Genomic DNA, 21,093 nt, shown 5'->3' on the forward strand with positions numbered 1-21,093 from the left:
ACACTGGCATAATGGAAAGCGCTCCTTTTATATGTGGCTTGACAGCTGCTGCCAAGATAGCAAGGCCGCAAGTGTGATGCTTCGTTCTTAGGACCAGTCATTACAGAAAGGGCCATACCAATGTCATTTCACAGTGTTAGTTTGTGTCAAACAAAATTACAACACACTTGTCTCTTTCACTATTTAATCCCAGTTAGATCAGAATATTGGTGGGATCATTCTTATAGTTGTATTACATTTTGTATTTAATAATTGCATTTTTATTTTTATAATCATGAGTGCGGAAACTTATTATTGATATAAAATCTATGTTATATTAAACATGTATAAGTCATGATTTCAAAATCAGTTCCAGCCACGAGAGAATTTATAAAAACTAAATATTATGCCCCAAAACGGGGGCTTAATGAATCTCATGAAAGAAAGTATTATTGCCCTTTTCGTTCCAATGAGACCATTTGACCAACTATTGATATGATACAAGCATTGTATTCTGAACACCAACAGTTTTACTGCTCTGCTCGTTGTGAAATGAGCAGAAATGAGTTAATCCTCTTTTTCCTGATGTAGGTAATTAGAGCTCTGAAACATGTTGAAGGATTCTGGTAATTGCTGTAGAAACATAACGCAAACTTGGGGGTCATCGCTTTTTAAATTGGATTTTTTTCACCCAAAAAACTTCATTTTTTAATGACATTTTTAACATATTAATGAAAGTTAATCTATAATGTGGTAACTTAGAAATCGTACTGCTACCCAGAAAAGGCTTCCTGGAACTAGAGTTCAGAAATCAAAGTGCAGGTGAAAAGCCCCTTCCTCCCATGCTGAGCCTATAACCCCACTACTGTAGTGCTAAAAAGCATACAACATTACCTGTTGAACGGTACATTTAAGCACTTACAGGTCACATAGGGTGGTGACCGGGTGATAGGCAGCATCAGAGAGTCTAAACTCAATGCCTGTTTCGGAAGGAGATGACTGTACTTATCACTAGGGGAAAGCTGCATCCACCCACTTTATACCAAGAACCCAAGCCATTTCTGAGAGAAGATTTGATGGCAGTACCAAACACTGCAACAGTTCTCAAACATAAAACGGAAGCATGAACATTAAAGCGAACTTACTGTCAACAGACATAAGAAAAATGTCTGGCGGAGTGGGAGTCACAGAACAGAGTTTGCAGCAGGCAGCTGGCGAGAGAAGCACATGCAGGCACTTGTGGAGAAACTCACAGGAGCTTCAGACCCTCCTTCAAGCGGCTTGAGACATGGGGGGTGCTAATGCACCAACAATCTTAAGTTCATTTACATTTCTCAGACACCAAAGGGCCTGTTCATGTAAATGTATATCAAGAAATAGAAGGTGTCTGGTTTCTTTTTTTGTTAAATAAGTGCACAGGGTCACACCCCTACTATTCCGGCCTTGCGTCTCACTACAGGCCAGAATAGCGAGAATCCTCAAGGATCAGGACAACAAGGTTAGTTTTCCTCTGACTTCATGAAAATACCTATGTACTGCTTTTTCTCACCTTTCCTTGGACGGTCAGGTGACAGATGACATTTTCCGATGAAGCAAAAAACGACTGAGCTCACTGGGCTTGAAATACATGATCTGAGAAGCTGTTGAAAGTGAATTATTGAGTTCCATGACTACAATATCTCTGGGATAGTCTGGATGAATCAAGAATAGAATGATGAAATTGAAGACTGGCAAGTGGTTTCTCCACTCAAACAATAACAAGTGCTGAGACTAGAAATAAGCAAACAACTAGAATTTTTTGGACTAGAAAGCAAATGCCAAGGGCTGGCAAAAAAACTGAAGGAGCTGAGGCACCGGAGCCTGCGGACAAGGGATTAAGGCATAGAATGGGAGGAGACACCTGACTAGTGCACAAGGGTACTGGATGACTTATTTTTTCATGCCCCGGGCATCACTGTGGGGCTGGTGGTCTTCATAACTGTCTAAACGCACAAAAATGTGCTTGGGGGCATTAGTTCAAAAAGCATTTTCCCTTTACCTCGTTAGGTCGGAAATTCCGTGTTGAATGTGAGGATGCATTGGTCCTTGTCAAAAATACCCACCTTTCAGGACCGTCCTAGCTTGTCTCTCTTCCTTCTATGTTCTGAACATTAGCCCTCTTCCCTAATAAGCCTTTGTTGTGATGTTAGGGAAGCAGTCACTCTATGCACTTGGGTGGTGGGTAGTGCTATGTGCATCATAAGGTGGTTTGGGGTGGTGGTAGCTTTGAGGTGAGATGAGGAGAAAGGATAACTAATTGTTACATCAAAGTAAAGCTGTGGCATTGGGAATAATTGTTGCAGAATCATATCCAAAGACATGCAGGTGGAAACATTGAATGAGAAGTGGGAAGCCATGCATAGGTTTTCAATAGACAGAGTTGCAGAAGCCGGCATGGGACATGAGCAGAGTGCGGATGGCAGTCATGAAACTGGCAGAAACATACTTTTCATGTACTAATAAGCCATCAAGGGAAAGAGGCTGTGGAAGGGGAAGAAGACCAGCTGACAGATTTCTTCCCCGCACTTGCGCATTGAAGCCAAAGAAGCATAAACTTTCTTTTGGCTTTTGTCAGGAGAAAAGTGTCAAAGTCACATACTCCTACGACTGCTGAGGGTAGTAACACCTTTGGAAATGGCACTCCAGCCGTCACTGGGTCTTGGACCAAGGTAGGCAGCACTGCCACCATCTCTGCCACTGACATCATTTCAGCAGTCATGGAAGAGTGTCTGCTGTCCTACTTAAAAAGCTGATTTTGTGCCAGGAAACAAAAATGAAAAATATGGGAACTTTACATGTAAAATGAAGTTCAATTTAACGCAATTCAGTAAAAAACAGATATCTGGCTATATTATACATGGTATAGTGATACTGCTGGTCTCTCACATTATATAACTGTCATTGATAACAACTACCTGTAACTGATTAACATCCGGAATTCAGAACCTTTATAGTCAACAACAAGAGTACCAAGCAATGATTCCAATCCTACTGGATCTCTTTAGCTTGAACACCCACAGTCATGCATTGCAGGCAAGACTTACAAAGAAAGTGCATCCATGGTTTAGTTCTGGGCAATTTAAATACATAAAGGAAAGATAGTGCTCTAATGGTCCTATGAGACAGGCACTTTTACATTTTACATTGTCTTAGAAGGTAGACACAGTGATAAGATGAAAAATCTGAAAGTGGACAGTCAGTGTGAGTACACTTGCATTCACATAAGGTGCAGATTTCCTCTCACCAATTTTAATCCATAACTACAGGTAACAGTTGACAAAGCCAGACGATGAGCCCCTTTGGAACTCTATTTCAGTAAGTATTGAAGGAATATATATATTTGAAGAAAAATATAAGGATGCCGAGCCCTTCCAAACAAAATTGCATTTTTTGTGCTTCACGCAATTTTCTCTACTGCCCTCATGTTTGCTTGGACCAATTGATTTGTGAATTTGCCATAACGCTGTCTGCTTGTCTCCCACTATGAAGTGCAGACATGTACAGAACCACATTCAATTTGGATATTAAGGAAACATTGAGGAGTACAAACGAAAGCCTTGATATGAGGTGGAAGGTAGGATTTGGGTAGCATAACCAAAGAATTTTGAATGACAGTAAGTGACAGGCTTTTTCAGCTGTTGTGCATGATATAAGCCTATGCTGTTCTTGTCTACAGTGAACTGTCTTCAACAGAATGTCTGCTTTTTCAGGAATTGTGGTCATTGACACTGTGTGCCTTGTAGCACGTGCAGAGTCTGGATACTTTTTAGATAAATTAGAGTGCCTCTTGCTTCGTTCTGGGTGAATCAACATATTCAATGTTGTAATTTTCTAAGCAAGGCTGAAAACACCTCTTGTGAGTTCCACCCAAAAAGTGAACTCTGACGGTGGGTGGACCTTCTTTATTGCCATAAGTAAAATGTGCATGCTCTTGACTATTGTATTTATCTGCAGGAATAATTATTGTTAAGATTCTTCACTTTGTGTGGGACACCTTCCACAACCTGTGGTAAATCAAAAGATATAATGTTCCTATTTGTGTCCCTCAGCACCAGGATACTGGTTTTGGCGCCAGTCCAGCACAGGTACTTCTCTTTTGTCTAGAAATAGAGTCTCACGCTGCCATGTTTCTTGAATCCATTCAACAATTTATGATGGCACAAGATGACATCATTGTACATATGGAGATCTGTATGTTACACACCTGGCTAAAATTATGTAGAGATCCTGCCAGGGGATATGCGCCTTGTGTTCAGGAAGTACTACATAGCTGATATCTCCTGGTAGGATGACAACGGTTGTGATTACTTCTTGGGGTGGGCAGTCATTTATAGACTCATGTTTGAATGTGGATGATGCAAATTTCCCATGAGTGACAAGTGTGACACACATGCAGAGCTGAGGACCAATCTAACACGGGCAACAAAGCTTTAGATCAAAGTCACCAACCTAGGTTTGCAAACACACTTTGTGTCCATTCAAGGTCACGGTGTATTCAGAGTCAGCTTTCTCCATTTACAGATCACTGGGAAATATAACATATTGTTACTCCCCAGAATAAAAGTGATATGCTTCTGGATATGGCTTCTGAGGTCAAGACAAAGTTAGTACTGTCATTATAAAACCTGCCAAGTCATTCACTTCTGGCTGTTTTAGGGAAACCTTGAGCTACAAAATGCCAAGCTTCCTGGTACAGGCTTATACTTGTTTCTGTGTTGCAGCCAATTTGAATGTCTTACACAGACTTGCCTGGACACCAAAAAAGAATAACACATATTCTGAAGGCAAACTTTTCACGGTGGTTTGCTACAAGAGACGAAAACCTCAGACTAGCTGAACGTAATTGCCACCTTGACTCTGAAACTACTATTCCGCACTTGGATAGAAACTTCTCTTCTGGTTAGTAAGAAACGGTGTCATAAACAGTTGTTCTTTAATAATTAACCAGAATTGTACATTTGTGTAGTGAAGATGCGCACACCAGTTCAGCTTTCATGTAGAATTTATTCTAGGTAAGGTAATAGAGACCCCGGCGGAGCAACAGCTGATTACAGTCGCAGTCTCAACTAACTCTGCTTTCTCCTCAAGTCCCCTCTAAGACTCAAAACTGGAACTGTGTGACTTCAGAGACTGAGTGTTCTAAGACTGAATTAGAATAAACATTGAACACTACAATTTGGAATCCCACTTACTTATAAAAGAGGTTTCACCCAAATATCCACGGCGCTTCAGGAAGACCTCAAGGTATTTATCGTCTTCATTTACCAAGTAGTGCTCCCTCTCTAGTGATATCCATGCCCAATTCAGGCGAAAATGTTGATTCTTCAGCTTATTGCCTCCTGAAAAGGAAGTAAAAGTAATTATAAGTTTGCTGCGAAGTTACATTTTTAATTACAACGAGAGGACATGGTCTTTACAGAATAAATTCATCTGAAAAATTTACACCAGAACATTTTGTTGTAAATACATAGAATCAAATGATACAGAGGAACACTCTGTCAAAAAAACAAAAAAAGTAATTTGGAGAGAAATGTGTGTTTCTAAAATACACAGTGCAGTTACTGGAGCTAATAACTTGTTCCCTTTGTAATGTAAAACTTCATAAATTCCCAAAAAGTAAATTAGAAAAAGTATTTTCTACCAATGAGATGACCTTCCCTCGCAAAAAATCATAAGCTGAAGCCTGCATTAACTGTTGCCCATTAAAACTTCAAAGATGTGGAAACATGAAGCTGTTTCCAAATGACACTAACTGCACACTAATATGTGAATGTAACTAAGGAGGCTGAAGGCACAGGTGTGCACCTAGACGGCTCTAGAAATTAAAGGTGCCAAAATTCCCAGGTAGATGATTTCACATTCATGCCTTTGGCACAGAAAAATAACATACTCCAAAGGCTCACCCATTTCTGCTTTCTTGTTCCAAGAAATACCACGTAATATCATTAGACACATACCTATCGGCATATCGTCGTTCAGTATCAATCTGAAGAGCCTTACTCTATGTGCAAGTTTGGAGTTTAAATGCTTTCAGCAATTCTTACACTCAAACACCTTTCAAAATTCTTATCTCATGAACATTAAGGGATCAAATTGATTTGGGGGTTCAACTGCACATTATCAAACTTTAATGTCTGAATTTAACAACAAAACACAGGTTTGCAATACCCTGCAGAATTCCAAATTAGATAGATCACTAGTTTCCCGTAATATAAAATGTATGCTTCAGATTTCAACATAAACCTCCCATCTAATTTCTCTACCCTATAGCAAACATCAGAAGATTGTACTTTCTCCTTGGCAAAAGCTTTGAGCATCAAGTCAAAACGTTGGGATCAGTTCACAGAAATACGTCCTCCATGGTATCACAATCGGCCATATCTGATGCAAACACTTCAAAATGGGAGGGAACAGATGACCCAATTACTCACAAGTTGCAAACCATTACTGTGTGGCGTACACTGCAAACCTGAGAAGCATTCTTTATTTTGTTGTCTAGTGACTCAGTGCACTCAAATAGCACCATAGGTGGAGAGAGTTATGTTACATATGTGCAGGATCATACCCGCCTCCTACCACTCACATAGTGCTTCATGACTTTGCCCAGAATATTGAACCAACCAGAGACGTCCAAACTTCCTGTCGGAAATCAGTAGCCTGATTATGAAATTTATTAACAGGACCTGGGTACTTGTGGGTAAAATCTCCTAGTTTGTCGAAGCCCATACCGATACTGATGAATATATTTAAAATGCATGCCTTCATGTCTGTAATTCAGGGACTTTCCAATCCGAGTACAGGTGTACATCTAAATCATTTTCCCATCTCCATTCAACTCATTCATTCATTCCTTTAGTATATTCCACCGATGCTGTGTATATTCCTGTCTTTAAGTATATAAAACCATGAGAGGAAATGGTCTACTCTAGTGATGTGAATGCCATTGATTGCTTCGGAAAGCAGTCTTAGGAGGTGTGCTTTTAATCAAAATATGACAAAATGTCCAGCATTAAATGGTTCTTTCGTTTTATAAACAACTAATGTGGTAAGTGTATTATCTGGAAAAGGGTCTTCGACTGTCATCAAACCATGTTCCATCACAGCTTCATGAAACGATATGTCAGAAGTTATCTGGAGAATGAAGGATGTCTTCAAGAGTAGCCGGTTTTAAAATCACTATTTCCAATGATTGCAAAATAGACATATAAAAAAAATAATATATATATATATATATATATATATATATATATATATATATATATATATACAAAAAACAAAGGAGAACTCTGGGAAGTTCCCAATTTTAGATGGAGAGCCGCTCTAGTAAGGAGCACCCTGCAACACCAGCGACACTCTAGATTTGCTCACCTCAAATGTCTGCTTATCTAGCAACGTTTTTAAGCATAGGATCAGCACAATGCTATCCTCGCTATAATAACTCAGAAACACTAAGAGTGCAAGGAGTGAAGGTTAAAAATGCAAAATGACAAGAAACAAGGGCATTTTTTCCTTAAACAGCTAAAAAGAAGCAGAGGAAAAAAGAGATTTCCTAACAGCCATCAAGTTTGCAAATAAGCAAATTGTTCATGTGAACGAGTGTCACAAAATAATTGTTGCAGAATTAGTTTTTTTCATCTGCTTTGCTTGGTATTTGACTTAAAAGACCATTGTCAGGTGATGTTAATGCAAATATAGATGTACTAGTCTTAACTCCACACCCATGCAACTTTAATTTAAACAGCTTTAGGTACATAGATGTGGAATGAAGTAAACGAACGCGCACATATAAATACTTACAGTCACACTATTTGTTAATCAATATTTAGGTAATTATATTTTTTGAACAGTATTTCATCTGTCATATTCCCGTACTATCACTTGGTTGACATGTGCATCCAGTAACTTTCAACTGGTGACATGGAACACATGTTTTAGTGGCTATTGCATTTGCCCCTAGATTAAACAAGCTCAAGGAACTGGCAACTCAACCGTTGTGCATATTTTCAAGGGCATGGTGATATTCAAGAAGTGCATAGTCTTGCTGAAGGTGGTTTCAGCCATTAACCTAAGTTTAGAAATCTTTGTCATAACATTATTCTTCAGCTGCCTTTCAGAATAAACAACCACTCCCTAAGTCGACTTTAATGTGTGTAACACATGTAAATGAAGACATGCAGAAATACTGTTTATCATATTAAAGTCTGTTGGCTTTTTCAGTGCTTTCTCTGTCACAGCATACCAGACAGGTAGTTGTCTCATTTGCTAAAGACATCTTAGGGACATTCAGAAAGTTAACCTAGGGATGCATTTTGCTTGTTGCTTGCCATGGGCTTTGTGGTTTCCAACATTTTCTTGTTTTCCATTTGCTGGTTGTATTTGTTTTAGGAAGTCCAGCTTGTGTTTCTACCTTCCCCAGCCAAAACATTCATTACAATATCCTTCTGAGTTTTCCCTTGTCATAGGACTCTCATTGTTGGGACAAGACTGCTGGATTTGGGGCAGCCGCACCACTGCTTGTGGGTGACTGAGTCCATCCCACACCATCTTGCAGCTGTCAGCCCAACCCTTTCAGCTAGCTAGCAGCACCTCATCCATATAGAGGAAGCAAAAGTGATTTGTGGCAGCCTGATGTATGACACTCACTGACATCTAAGGAAAACTTGTGGTCAACAAATCTCACCCATTTCTGATTAGCAAAGGTCTCATACACACACGTAGGCAAGGAAGAATACAGGATGGTTTTCAATACATTTATTGAAAAGACTGCAAAATGTGATAAAATATATGAGCTGCAATCATTAGGGCAATGAGACATTATAAGATTAGGATTGTTACAACCAGTAAGAAGAAAATAAACAGCCCATGCATATTAGGATATCATATAATTAAGAATTCTACCTAACCCCTAACTCCTAGTGAGAGAATAGCAATGATAGCCCACCCTTTCTTTACTTAGTCCATTAGGAGAGCACCCACACCCTTTACCTGAAAAGGAGGAGTCTGCCTGCTGTCTCCTTGGCTGATTGTAGAGACAGGGCTGAGGTCAGCAGTGAAATGGCATACAGCGTTGATGGGTATCCTGGCCGGAACGACCTCCCTCCCTTTCCCTGGCCTGTATGATATTTTTATAAGAAACATGTTTCTGTTCTGTGAAATAGGCCAGACGTGGGCATGTGCCTAAGTGTCGGACTGTTTACATACTCTTGTGGCGACAATACTAGATGGATTATCATGTACTGTTCTTGTCAGCCTTGGGCAGTGGTTAATGGGGAAATGTACTGCACAGAAATAATAACAACACTTTTGCAGAATCACAGCTGATTAGGAAAAATAAAACATCCAGCCGAAAAGCAGGCTGAATAAAATGAAAAAATGAAATTAGAGCACATAAAAGGTAAAAGGGCACAGGCCACATGCCTAAGCTAAGCTGAAATATGTGTGCTCAAGCAAGGTGCAAAATGAAGCCACAACACCCTTTCTGGAAATAGGCCTTAAATGTTGTTCTTATCTCGTCACATTTGCTGTGCATTCAAAGGCCAAGGTCAAATGTCAGACACTGTTTTCCGAGGGCGTCTGTTTACTTTTCTTTCTCTGACTTCAAAGTGAGAGGATTTATTTGACAATGTTGCTGGAAGGTGGTAGGAAAGTTTTTTTCTAGTACACAACAACATTTAAATTAACTTTGCATGTACTTCAGAATATATCAGAACTAGGAACACAAATGCAGCGCATTTTGTTTCTGAAGTGTGTTGGAAACAAATACTTTTAATATGATCAAACACATCATTACACTAGATGATGCAATTTCCACACATTTTCCTCTGTGCAATTATAGTTTTATTAGTAGAACTGTATGTCTGTGCAAATGTAATGGTCATTTCAATTGAAAATGTGTTGGCTGTAATGGCAGTTTGCTACCACACCATGAATACTCCATTCTACACCACTCCTCTTCACTCTGCACCACTCCACAACACTGCACTCTACTCTGCACAACTTCACTTCACACCTCTCCACACGACTGCACCATTCTGCACTACACCACTCTATGCCGCTTCATGCTATGCCTCTCTACTCTACATTGTACCACTATACTCTATGCCAGTGCACTCTTCACTACTCTACACCACTGCAGTCTAGGTCACACCAATCTACTCTGCAAACCTACACTCTATGCCAGTATACCCTATGCCACTCTGCAACACTGCACTCTATGCCAATTCACTTTACTCTGTACCACTCAACCCTATGGCCCTGCACTCTACGCAAATCCACTGTATGCCACACTAATCTACTCTGCACCGCTGCACTCTAAGCCACTGCACTGTACACCACTTTAGTCTATGGTATTACACTCTATGCCATCCTGCACAACTGTACTCTCCTGCACCACTGTACTGTAAGCCACTTCACTGTACTCTGAAATATTCTACTCTATGCCACTCTACTCCACTCTGTGCCAGTCCACTCTAAGCCACTGCACTCTACGCCACCCTATTCTTAAGCACTGCACTCTATGTCAACACACTCTAGACAACTGCACTCTGTCACTGCACTATATGCCACTGAAGTCTACTCTGCATCACTGCACTCTATGCCACTGCTCTCTATGCCAGTCTACTCCACTCTGCATCACTGCCCTCTGACACTCTACTCTGCAACTATGCACTGTATGCCACTGAACTCTACGCCACTCTAATGTGCACTACTCAACTCTATGCTACTCCACTCTACACCTCCGCACTATACACTACTCTGCACCACTCTACACCACTGCACTCTATGCCACTCCTCTACTCTGCACTCTACACCTCTGCACTCTATGCCACTCAACTCTATGCCACTGCCCTCTGCATCACTCAACTCTATGCCACTCCACTCTGCACCACTCTACACCACTTAACTCTATGCCAATGTACTCTAGACAACTGCACTCACTCCACGCCACTGCATTCTACTCTGCATCACTGTACTCTATACCACTGCTCTCTATGCCACTTTACTCCACTCCACATCGCTGCCCTCTGACACTCTACTCTGCAACACTGCATTATATGCTACTGAACTCTACACCACTCTACTCTACACTACTCCACTCTACACCTCTGCACGCTACAGCACTGTACTCTACTCTGCACCACTCTATGCCACTGCACTCTATGCCATTTAACTCTACTCTGCACTCTACACCACCACACTCTATGCCACTCGACTGTCCTCTGCATCACTCAATTCTACGACACTCCAATCTGCACCACTCCACACCACTTAACTCTATGCCACTGCACTCTATGCCACTCTACTCTGTGCCAGTCTACGCTATGCCACTGCCATCTGCGCCACTCCCTGTGCATCACTGCACTTTACTATGCGCCACTCTAATCTACGCCACTGCATTCTACAGTGCTGCATTGTACACTGCTGAATTCAATGCCACTGCACTCTACCCCACTGTATTCTGCAATTCTATACGCCAATGCACTCTACACCAGTCCACTCTACTCTATACCACTCCAATGTATGCCACTCTGTGCAACTCAACACTGTGCCACTCAGATACACAACACTCTCTGCCACTACGCTCTACCACACTGCTCCACTCTTCGGCATTCCACTCTACAACACTCAACATCACTCTCCTCTATGCCACTAACTTTGAGCCATGGTGAACTGCAGCCACGCAAGTGTACAACATGACTAAAACACATTGGAAAAGCATGTAGCTCTTGCGCAGGTGAGACCTATTGGCTTTGCCAATGATTGTTTCTTACTGCTCGCGCCCACGTACAAAGACACACACAGTCTCTCACACACATCACTTTTTCTTACACACAAGCACAACATGGTGAAACATGCAATGTAGTTACACATGTAAACTGACATGAACGTTTTTGCTGATGGTAGTGGTGGCAGTAGTGATGACGATGATGAGTGTGGTCTTAATGGTGGCAATGATAATGGTACAGTGGTGGCGGTAATTATAGCAGTGTTGGTAATGGTAGTGGTGGTTGGTGGCAATAATGGCAGTAGAAATTAGGCATTACATTTGTCAAGGTCTCAAACTGTTATGTATTGCCACTGTATAACCTTTTGAGAAACTTTAATATGCTGAGTGGCTGACCCAGACCAAGAAATGGCTAAAAGGAGCTGACCCAAAACATACTCTATGTACAATGCAACAAGGCTGCATGCAGACAAGCAAGACCTAAAAAGTTCCTCAACAATCTGGATGTTAGGAGGACCCTTTTATTTTAGCTGAGCACTATAGTGGCTCTCACTCCTGAGAAGCTCCAACCTATGATGTATTCAACCTCAGCAAAATGGCAGTCAAATGTCTGCATGATACACTATTCATACGCTGGTATGGGAGGTCTGTAAGGTTCAGAGCTCAGTTCTCACTTTGGAATCTATACAGATGAGGTTGAGGTCAAAGCAACACCTGTGCCCTATCAAAGACACAAGCCTCAAATTAAGTGAGTATAAGGAATGCCTGGGCAACTCCACTCACTCTCTAGAATTACTTTGTGGTAGTCGTCCTGTTTTGACCAGTGGCTCTGATCGGAGGTGTTGAGAAGAGAGGTTTGTGCGACCAGTGGAGAGAAGCAAAGCAGCAGCATCCAGGTCAATGAGAGGAGTGTGCAAGCGATCAGCTTACAACCAGTGCCAGCTGAAACCAGTGGGGGTGGCAGTACCCAAAGCTTTTGAAGCCCAACCAGAGAGGTGAGCGGTCCCCTGTGATCTCCCGCCAGGAGGCAAAGTCAGAGGTGTTGCTGTCTGTGCAGCATTATTCTTTTTCTCCCTGGCTGGCATGGGGTGGCAACAAGAACTAGGTAAGCTGTTTACAGTCCTGCACTGATATTTGTATTTTATTGACTTGTTCAGTTTTTTAGTCCATTGAGCTTTGTGTTGCCCATGGGAGGCATATCTCTATAAGTGTAGGAGCTACCAGGGATTGCCAGAATGCTAGATTTCTGGTACTCACCTGTAATCGAGGATTTTGCTCTGGCAGCCCTGTCAGTGCGGCGGTAAACAAAGGCTGAGCTCCTAGGAAGGGTTCATGGCACCTCTACTTACAGCAGTGGCCCCTTGGGGGTTGCAGAATAGACCCATTAAGTGGATGATGCTGCTTGTGTATCTTGAGGAATCTGTGTGCTATCTTGTACTCCTCGGGACCTGTTGTACAGTACCAATACCCAGCAGAAGCAGTGCCTCATGCAGTGGCTGATAGGAGATTGAGGAGCAACAAGCAGTGGCACTAGAAGGCACACCTCGCCCCAATAAAGAGCTACTCTCTTCGAGATTCACCTGCCACCAACTGTGCTCCTGCAAAAGCCAACAAAGGTTTGAAGCATCTGCTCGCAAATGGAAGAGCATGAAGAAGTGTACTCGAATCAGAGTCAACAACGTAGTTTGCTGGATCATCTCAGCTTCTTATTCAGTGATCTTCAAACTGTGTAGCACATCTGAAATTCCAATGGCATGTTAAACGAAAAATAAATGCAAGTTAAACTAGTGGGTAGAAAATTTACGATTTTAGGTTGTCAAATCTCATTTGGCTAATGCATTCATTGCAGAGTCCTTGTGTGCGACAAGACATTCACAGAATGTAATCCTAGTTGCGCAGCGGGAAAGATACTAGTGGTGTGCGGAATCAACCATTAGTGTGATGACAGCACTTAGGGCCTGATTAGAACTTTGGTGGAGGGGGTTAATCCGTCTCAAATGGGACGGATATCCCGCCCACCGTATTACGAGTCCTTTATATCCTATGGAACTCGTAATACGGCGGGCAGGATATCCGTCACATTTGGGATGGATTAACCCCCTCCACCAAAGTTGTAATCAGGCCCTTAGTCCACAAGCCACAGCGTAACAACATCAGCACAGCAGGCGCATTGGTCACACAAAAAAGGTAAGGGTATGATTCAGTATGTAATATACAGTCTCCTGTAGCTACACACTCTTTGGTCACCCCTTGCATCCTTCTAGGACATCACAGGTCACACTTTTTACTGCCTCAGCTAATGATGTCTCACTTTCTGACACTTCATCTCACAATCAGGTTCTGCCATTTACAGGCACTGATCATCCAGCCATGACTTAGGCACTCTGAAGAATAATGAGTCCTCTAGCAAGGCATCCTGCCTCCAGCAGCTTGTCAATTCATGGGCAAGGTCTGGCCAACTAATGCCTCAGGGGGTGATGCAGCAGGATCAACAGGAAGCCCCAAATCTGGCATTTTGAGGCCCCTTGCCTACCTCCTTGCTCACTTCACTTCTCCAGCACGTTCTTGTTGAAATTTGTGAGATGCGAGCACCCCAAATTCAAGCACATGAAGAAGTTAGTGTGCAGCTGCGTGCCATAAAAGAGAATTTGACTCAGTGCAATGCTCGTCTGAAGCAAGTAACGCAGAGGGTTTCTGATTTGGGTGATAACTTCAATCAGCTTGGCAGTGCGACTACTCAGTCCAGAGAAGATATCAACGGCCTGAAGACCAAACTGGAAGAAATTAAACACTGAGTTTGCCGATCAAATTTACTCTTTGTGGGTATATCAGAACGTTGGCAAGCTTATTACAGATTTGGTCAAATCTTATGTAGCGATGGAGGCTTTGGTTTGAATGGAGTGTGGCTGTAGTTGGTGGTAACATACCACATGCACTACAGTCTGATTTTTCCTTAACGTTATAGTACAACTGCTCTCATAAATAACAACTCTATGTGGCATGACAAGCCTATCAATGAAGGCAAAAAGAAGGAAGTAGTTAATGCCAAATGATTTCCTCAGCTATGTGTGTCTTTCTTATTGTGTCTCAGCCCATTGTCGGAGAATCTCACAGGTACTGCAAATTCTGCCTGGTGTTGGATTTACTTCTGTTATCTTTTATACTCTTGCTCAGTTAAGCATTTGTTTAAAGAAGCTTTTTATCTAGAAAATATGATACCACTGTTAGTTGTGAATCTTTTTCTCTAAAGTTATAGTGAGATAGCAGGGGCTATGGTCATATCAGCATCTTATTCAAATCGGTGCAATGAAAATGACTAATAAGATAACAGAGCTTGATTGCTATAATTTTTTTTACACATAAGAAAACTAATACAACCATTTAAGTACTACAAATGTGTTCCTTACATATGAAAAACCATAATCACCTGAGTAACTAATGGTAGGAAAAACAACTTTTGCATTGGTCACACAAATGCAGAGCTGCTTGGTCCCCCCACTTGTTGAGTTAATACACATTCTGTTTAGAGATATGTGCTTCAAGCCTCATACTGTGTATTTTCAAAAGATTAACAAATGCTACCTTTTTGCTCAGGTGTCCGAAAAAAAGAACATAGACCTAGAAGATAGAGATGGATCTCCAAGTAACCGCTATATGCTCCTTGTGATCAGACCGTCTCTCTACCTCCTTGGGGAAAATGTATTGATAGCACCACTGGTTTCAGTAATGGTAGACCCTTTGGTTGCTGTAAGATATTATCTTAAACCAAAATGTACTCCATATAGACATGGCACCATTCTTCCAGATTTTACAGATTATATTTATTAGCACCTTCAAACTCAGCTTCTGAGAATTGCATGTATGGGCAGTTACGGATAGTCTCATTTCAAGTGGAGAGGTAAAGGAAGGTGCTTTTTCATACCCAATTCTGCATCCGTCTTCTGGTACCGTGCATGATCATCTTTACAACTAGTTTTACCACATAATGTCTCGCACAATTTTGCCAGTGGCATAACAAAGGCCCTGCGGCGCAGGAGGTGAAGTCCCCTAGCTGCAGGGGGCCTCTCAGTACATTACCCTGGTCTGGGAGTTCTGGAGTGAGTCCAGAGGGGGGACCCTCATGTACTTTGCAGAGGGGGGGCTCATGTTCTGTTATGCAACTGAATTTTGCCCATGCAAATTCCTACTGGCATTGTTTGGAGAAATCTGAGAGGAAAAAAACATTTCAAACAAAAAAATTATTTTTGCAGTTTTATAGAGTGTGATCTCGGTCCACAGGCATTGGAGAAATTTACATGAACACCAGATTACATGACACAAGGTCAAGGTCATTTGTTAATTATCGTTTTTAAAGACACAGGCCATTAAGGGTTTTACCCAGAATCAGAGGATACTGAGTTAACGGTGATACTGGGACCTGGTTCAAGGTTTGCACCTCTGACCATTAGGCCTCCTCCCCTAATGGGGAAGATACCTTTCAGCCTAACTTGAAATCACAGCTTGCTCAAAATGAGGCCGTTAGACTTCTCCCGCCCTACTCCACTAGAGATACAGATTTGTGGAAATATAGAAAAACAAAAACTTGAATAGTGCATAATCTGTCCGACAACATACCCATTTCTTTAATTTCCCACGCCTACTACCTACTAAATTTCATCCCACCACACATGCTGTTTTTGCCACATACATTTTATTACGGTTTATATAATGATTTCCGTGTAAGAAAATAATACCAAAATTCCAGAACAAATACTATTCAATGTAACAATGGTCATCTTTCCAACTGTAAATGTGTTACATATATATATTCAACAGTAAGTTACACACACAAAAAAGAAATCCGTTCTGCTCTGAACATTTCTACATTCAAAGTGCTTAACACCATTTTGTCTCTACACCTATTTAAAGAACACCCTGTATTAAAGGGCAGGCTTGAAAATATGTTTCCACTGGTTTTCTCGGAGCAAATCAAATTTTAATTGCTTCCCTTCTGCTTACAAGATAATGCTAGGCAAGCGTGTCTGTTTTGGCTGGATCTGGCTGGGTGCTTATCAGGCCCCAAGATATTGCGTGTGATCTCTCAAAGGTGGAAACCAGTGTAGCGTGTAACTGAGGGAGGCCGATTAGCAGATTATTGCCTCCGCAGAACCAAGTATTGCTGTTACTTTGATCTTTCACAGCTGCCTAGGTCAGGTGAGCTGCACAGAACCACTACCAGCAACCTCATAACATGCTTCCACGAAGGGAAAGCCTACTTGACCACTAGCTATACCATGGACTTGTGGTATATTTGGTTTCATTTCTACCTGCTTTAAGAACAGTGAAATTCTGCTGGAGTTTTGCAAAGAGAAAACCATAACGGGCCAGATTTAAAAAACTATGAAAAGGCACAGAGTTGTAGACTTAAACTTGCGAAATGAGCAGATGCCTTTACTTTTGGAATTATCAAAGCACCTCTAGTTACTCATTGAAGTTTGCAACTTTCACACAATTATACTCCACACCTGTTTCTCCAGACCTACGTGCAAGCAGGAAAAAAACTGCGGTAGTATGGGAAGTGTGCAATGTTTATTAGCACATTTCATCATCTCTTTTTTTCCATGTCAAAAAAATCCCTTTAGCTAAGCCCCCTAAAAGTATGTGGGTGTTGGGGCACATTACCAGAATAAGACGCATATTCACAGAGACATTTTGGAGTATGTATGTAGTACTCATATAGTATTATTTAACATACTCTTTATCGCCTTGGAGAATTGCCCCCAAAATATCTGAAATGTGAACACAATGTGAATGTTTATGGAAAATGTATATATAGCAGCACAACTGAAAGGACTGTGCCCTCTTTGCACTTTGACTACTAGGGAGCTGTACATTTCAGAGCCAACTCACAAAGGCATATAAGAGTACGTACTTCTGTAGTACTAATGCCCACATGCCTAAATGATGCTGTAAATCGACCCCTGTATTCAGTGCTCATACATACCCAAATCTATTGAGAATGTTCTAACAGGGTTGTTAGAGTAGCAAATGAATTGCCGATATTTGAAAATACCAATAAGGGTATGCCTTTCTGGGTGTTTACATTTGCAATCATCATACTTCTTTGAAATACCACTCCTCCCTTCCCCGGGAGTTGCTTCCAATACCAGATATGTATGATTTCTGCTTCTGTAAGTGCAATAGGAGCAGGGGTGTAGCATCAGAGGGGTATTTGGGGTGTTACACCCCCCTAATGAATGTATTTTCTGATTAATGGTTGGATACAAGTGCTTTCAGTCGGGTATGGTGAGTTGTCTGCCAGATTTCACCTGGGATTTTTGCACGCACACACTGACAAAACACATACACTCTCTCTCATCTCTGTTTCAAAAGTCATGAAAAATGTTGGTTGTTCTACAAAATATTGTGCTTCTCTCCCTTAGTACCAAACCGCGTTCCTCTCCCTTTCTATTACGCTCTAGCCCCCTTTGATGTGCCCTGCTTGTAGTATAATGTATTTTATCGTTATATGCCACAGTGCACCGTGATTGTTGGGAAATCTGAAACTCACAACCTCAACACCACCCCCACCTCCACCCCAAATCTCACTGACAAAGTTATGCCCCTGAATAGGAGAACAGAAGATTCTATTCCAACCAATTTAGGTTAGCCAGTTTTGGTTGACCAAAGAATTCCGTTTGTGTTCCTCACAAAGACGAATTCAATTGCAGGGCACCCTTGTCATGGTTTAGGACAATGCCTTTATATTTGCACATTTGCATAGCCTGTGTTGAAGCTGTGTAAGACAGACACGTTTACACAATAACTTTACTTCATTTCGGTGCTGCATGTGTTCTCCTATGAAGTGTTACAAAAGTGCTGCTTGGTGGGAGGCATTTCAAAATGCGATGTAATTAAAAGAAAACAAAGTGTTGGAATGATGGCAGGAATGCCAAACACCCCCAGGCTCTGCTCAGATACTTTGTCTCATAGGCTGAGTTAAAAGGACCATCTGTATTTACTTTAATTCATCGATGAGCTACCAGTGTCATAAACTTGTAGGGAAGTTGTGAAAGTAATGTTTACAAGAGATACAAATCAAGGAAGCTTCGGCAGATGCCATAAATAACATGAATCATGAGGTACTGGAAGGAAAAGTGCATATTCCTTCCAGAAGATCCAGCAAGTCTGCCAGAGTGTTGGTTGCATCAGTAACTGTCAAAATGGTTCCACTCCTTCAACACTGTGAGATGAAGTCATGCTGAATCAAGGGCTTATTGCAACATCTTTTAGCTGCAAAGGAGGCCAACGGTGAAAAATAAAGAAACCAACACGTCCAAGTTTGTACCACATGGCCACTTGTGATTGCAACAAATATGTAGTATGCCTCATGTCACAAAGCACTGCAGTTTCAGATGGGAAAGCTAAGAAATGGTCTTCTACACGTGACCCAAGAACACTTGCAGCAAGTATGATTGCCCAAATGAAGTATCTGCAGTTAATTCAGTGCAATTACTGATGGTAAGATCATTAGAGCAGCCCCTCTTGATTCCTATACCGGGCAAATGCTTGCTCAAAGTATAGCCATTCTTTGTTGACTACTGATAGATACAACGGAGATAACTGCTATTTGGTCTAAAAAATGTATCACAATTAATGGAGCATAAGTAAAAAGCACCAAAACATGCCCCACGCTGCGGTCATCCTAGGCAAAACCGCCCTCATTTTGGGAATAGCTGACTTGTGCCACCATCAACCAAGGTGGTGCTGCAACTCTAAATAAGGGCTGTTCTAATTAGATGGCAACAATGGGCCAAATTGTGTGGCAGAGCTGACTGAACTATGCAGAAAGATAAGTTAAAGTATGCAAAATGTAATAGTAAATTCCATTCCAAGGAAATGAACTCATAGAGCACAATTTCCAATTGAATTAAAATTACATGGTAAAGTTAGTGGCATAAAGAGGCGTTTGCGGCATCTGAACCCACATTGATACAAAGGGATCCCAAAACTGTAGAAAATTGACATTTTCTCATAAAAGACACCTATACTCCTTCGGAAGACTCTGCCCAATATGTTTCACCAATAATTAATGATTTTGTCTAGCAGGAAAGAATCACAATGCCACAGCATTAACAGTATCCTTTCTGCCTCTCAGAGTCCTATTTAGCTCTGCAAAATATTCAGTGCTGCAATGAAGAGAAAGGGAGTCTACCTGGATGCACTTTGTATAGAGGTGTTCTTCTTTCAGACCGTACTTCTCAGCTGTGTTTAAAAACATCTAAAACATATTTTGTTTTGTTTCAGACCGCACACACACTACAGGGTCTGCCGTGGCATCGGTGTTCAACAAGAAGCAGGCCACGATAGCGGGCAGCACTGTACCTAATAAAATAACTGCTGCTTTATCAAGACTAATGTATACATGAATTCGACTGACCAATAAAATAAAATATTTTTATAGCAACGACAAAAAAATATTTCCACCAAGACCCAACTACATTTACATCCACAGGATGATTGTTTCCTAATGCAAAGGAAAGCCTGAGTCCTACTGCAATCAAATGCCTTTTGCCAATGCCATCAATTGGGATGTTATTAACATCTGGACACATTCTCACCTCATTAGTGGCTGCATAGGGCAATTATTGGAAATTATACAGCACTGCACAGCTCCTTGTTCAGCTTGTATTGTGAAAAGCATTGTAGTCCTTTTCAGTAAGAAACATTTACTTATTGAAAGTATGCAGTAAATGACGTACTACATGACAAGTGTGACAAATCAATAATTATATAGAAAATTAGGCAGATTCACATATTTGTGGTGGCTGTGCCTACATTACTCCTAGGCGAATATCTCAAGTACATTCTATCAGTGAGCAATAGAGAGCGAGCAACATGCATAGACATAATTTTATCAGTGAAGTGGAACAGGCATAGGCTTGTGTTTTGGGCACAAGAAAAGATTTCAAAAATACAAATTAAATCTGTTAGTGTCCTTGGCCATAAAAAGGAGAACTTATCCATTTAATGCCACTACAGATCGTCAGCACTTGTAATCAAATGTAGCCACAGATAGAAAATACTACATCTTACTAAAGGCAACATGGTCCTTCTGTATCCAACCATATTGTCCTGTTATGTGCTCACAAATTACACAGAAACCTTTAAAGCACGCAAGTATTTTGCCTAGCCAATGCTTGTACATAGGTTTTGTAAAAGTGGACTACTTTTTATGAGTAAGTGGACATCGTGAAAGAGCTGAATGCTGCCACTCACAGAGAGGTTAGCCAATAAATGAAGTGGCCCAAACCTGTGCACCAAGCTGTATGTGTTGGTTGGTGGAATAAAAAAGTGAATGACATATTGAC

The 21,093-nt window shown here is 41.2% G+C and overlaps 1 protein-coding gene across 1 annotated transcript in view; it reads right to left on the reverse strand.

Annotated features, from left to right (window-relative positions):
- The window catches only part of FREM2 (FRAS1 related extracellular matrix 2), a 489,280-nt gene that overhangs the window by 273,617 nt on the left and 194,570 nt on the right, over positions 1-21,093 (reverse strand). Inside the window, exon 3 of the mRNA XM_069205491.1 lies at positions 5,211-5,357. Coding sequence (XP_069061592.1) covers positions 5,211-5,357 — 147 coding nt within the window. The remainder of the gene's footprint in view (positions 1-5,210; positions 5,358-21,093) is intronic.

The sequence above is a fragment of the Pleurodeles waltl genome, chromosome 8 (assembly GCF_031143425.1).
Source record: "Pleurodeles waltl isolate 20211129_DDA chromosome 8, aPleWal1.hap1.20221129, whole genome shotgun sequence".
Taxonomy (NCBI): Eukaryota; Metazoa; Chordata; class Amphibia; order Caudata; family Salamandridae; genus Pleurodeles; species Pleurodeles waltl.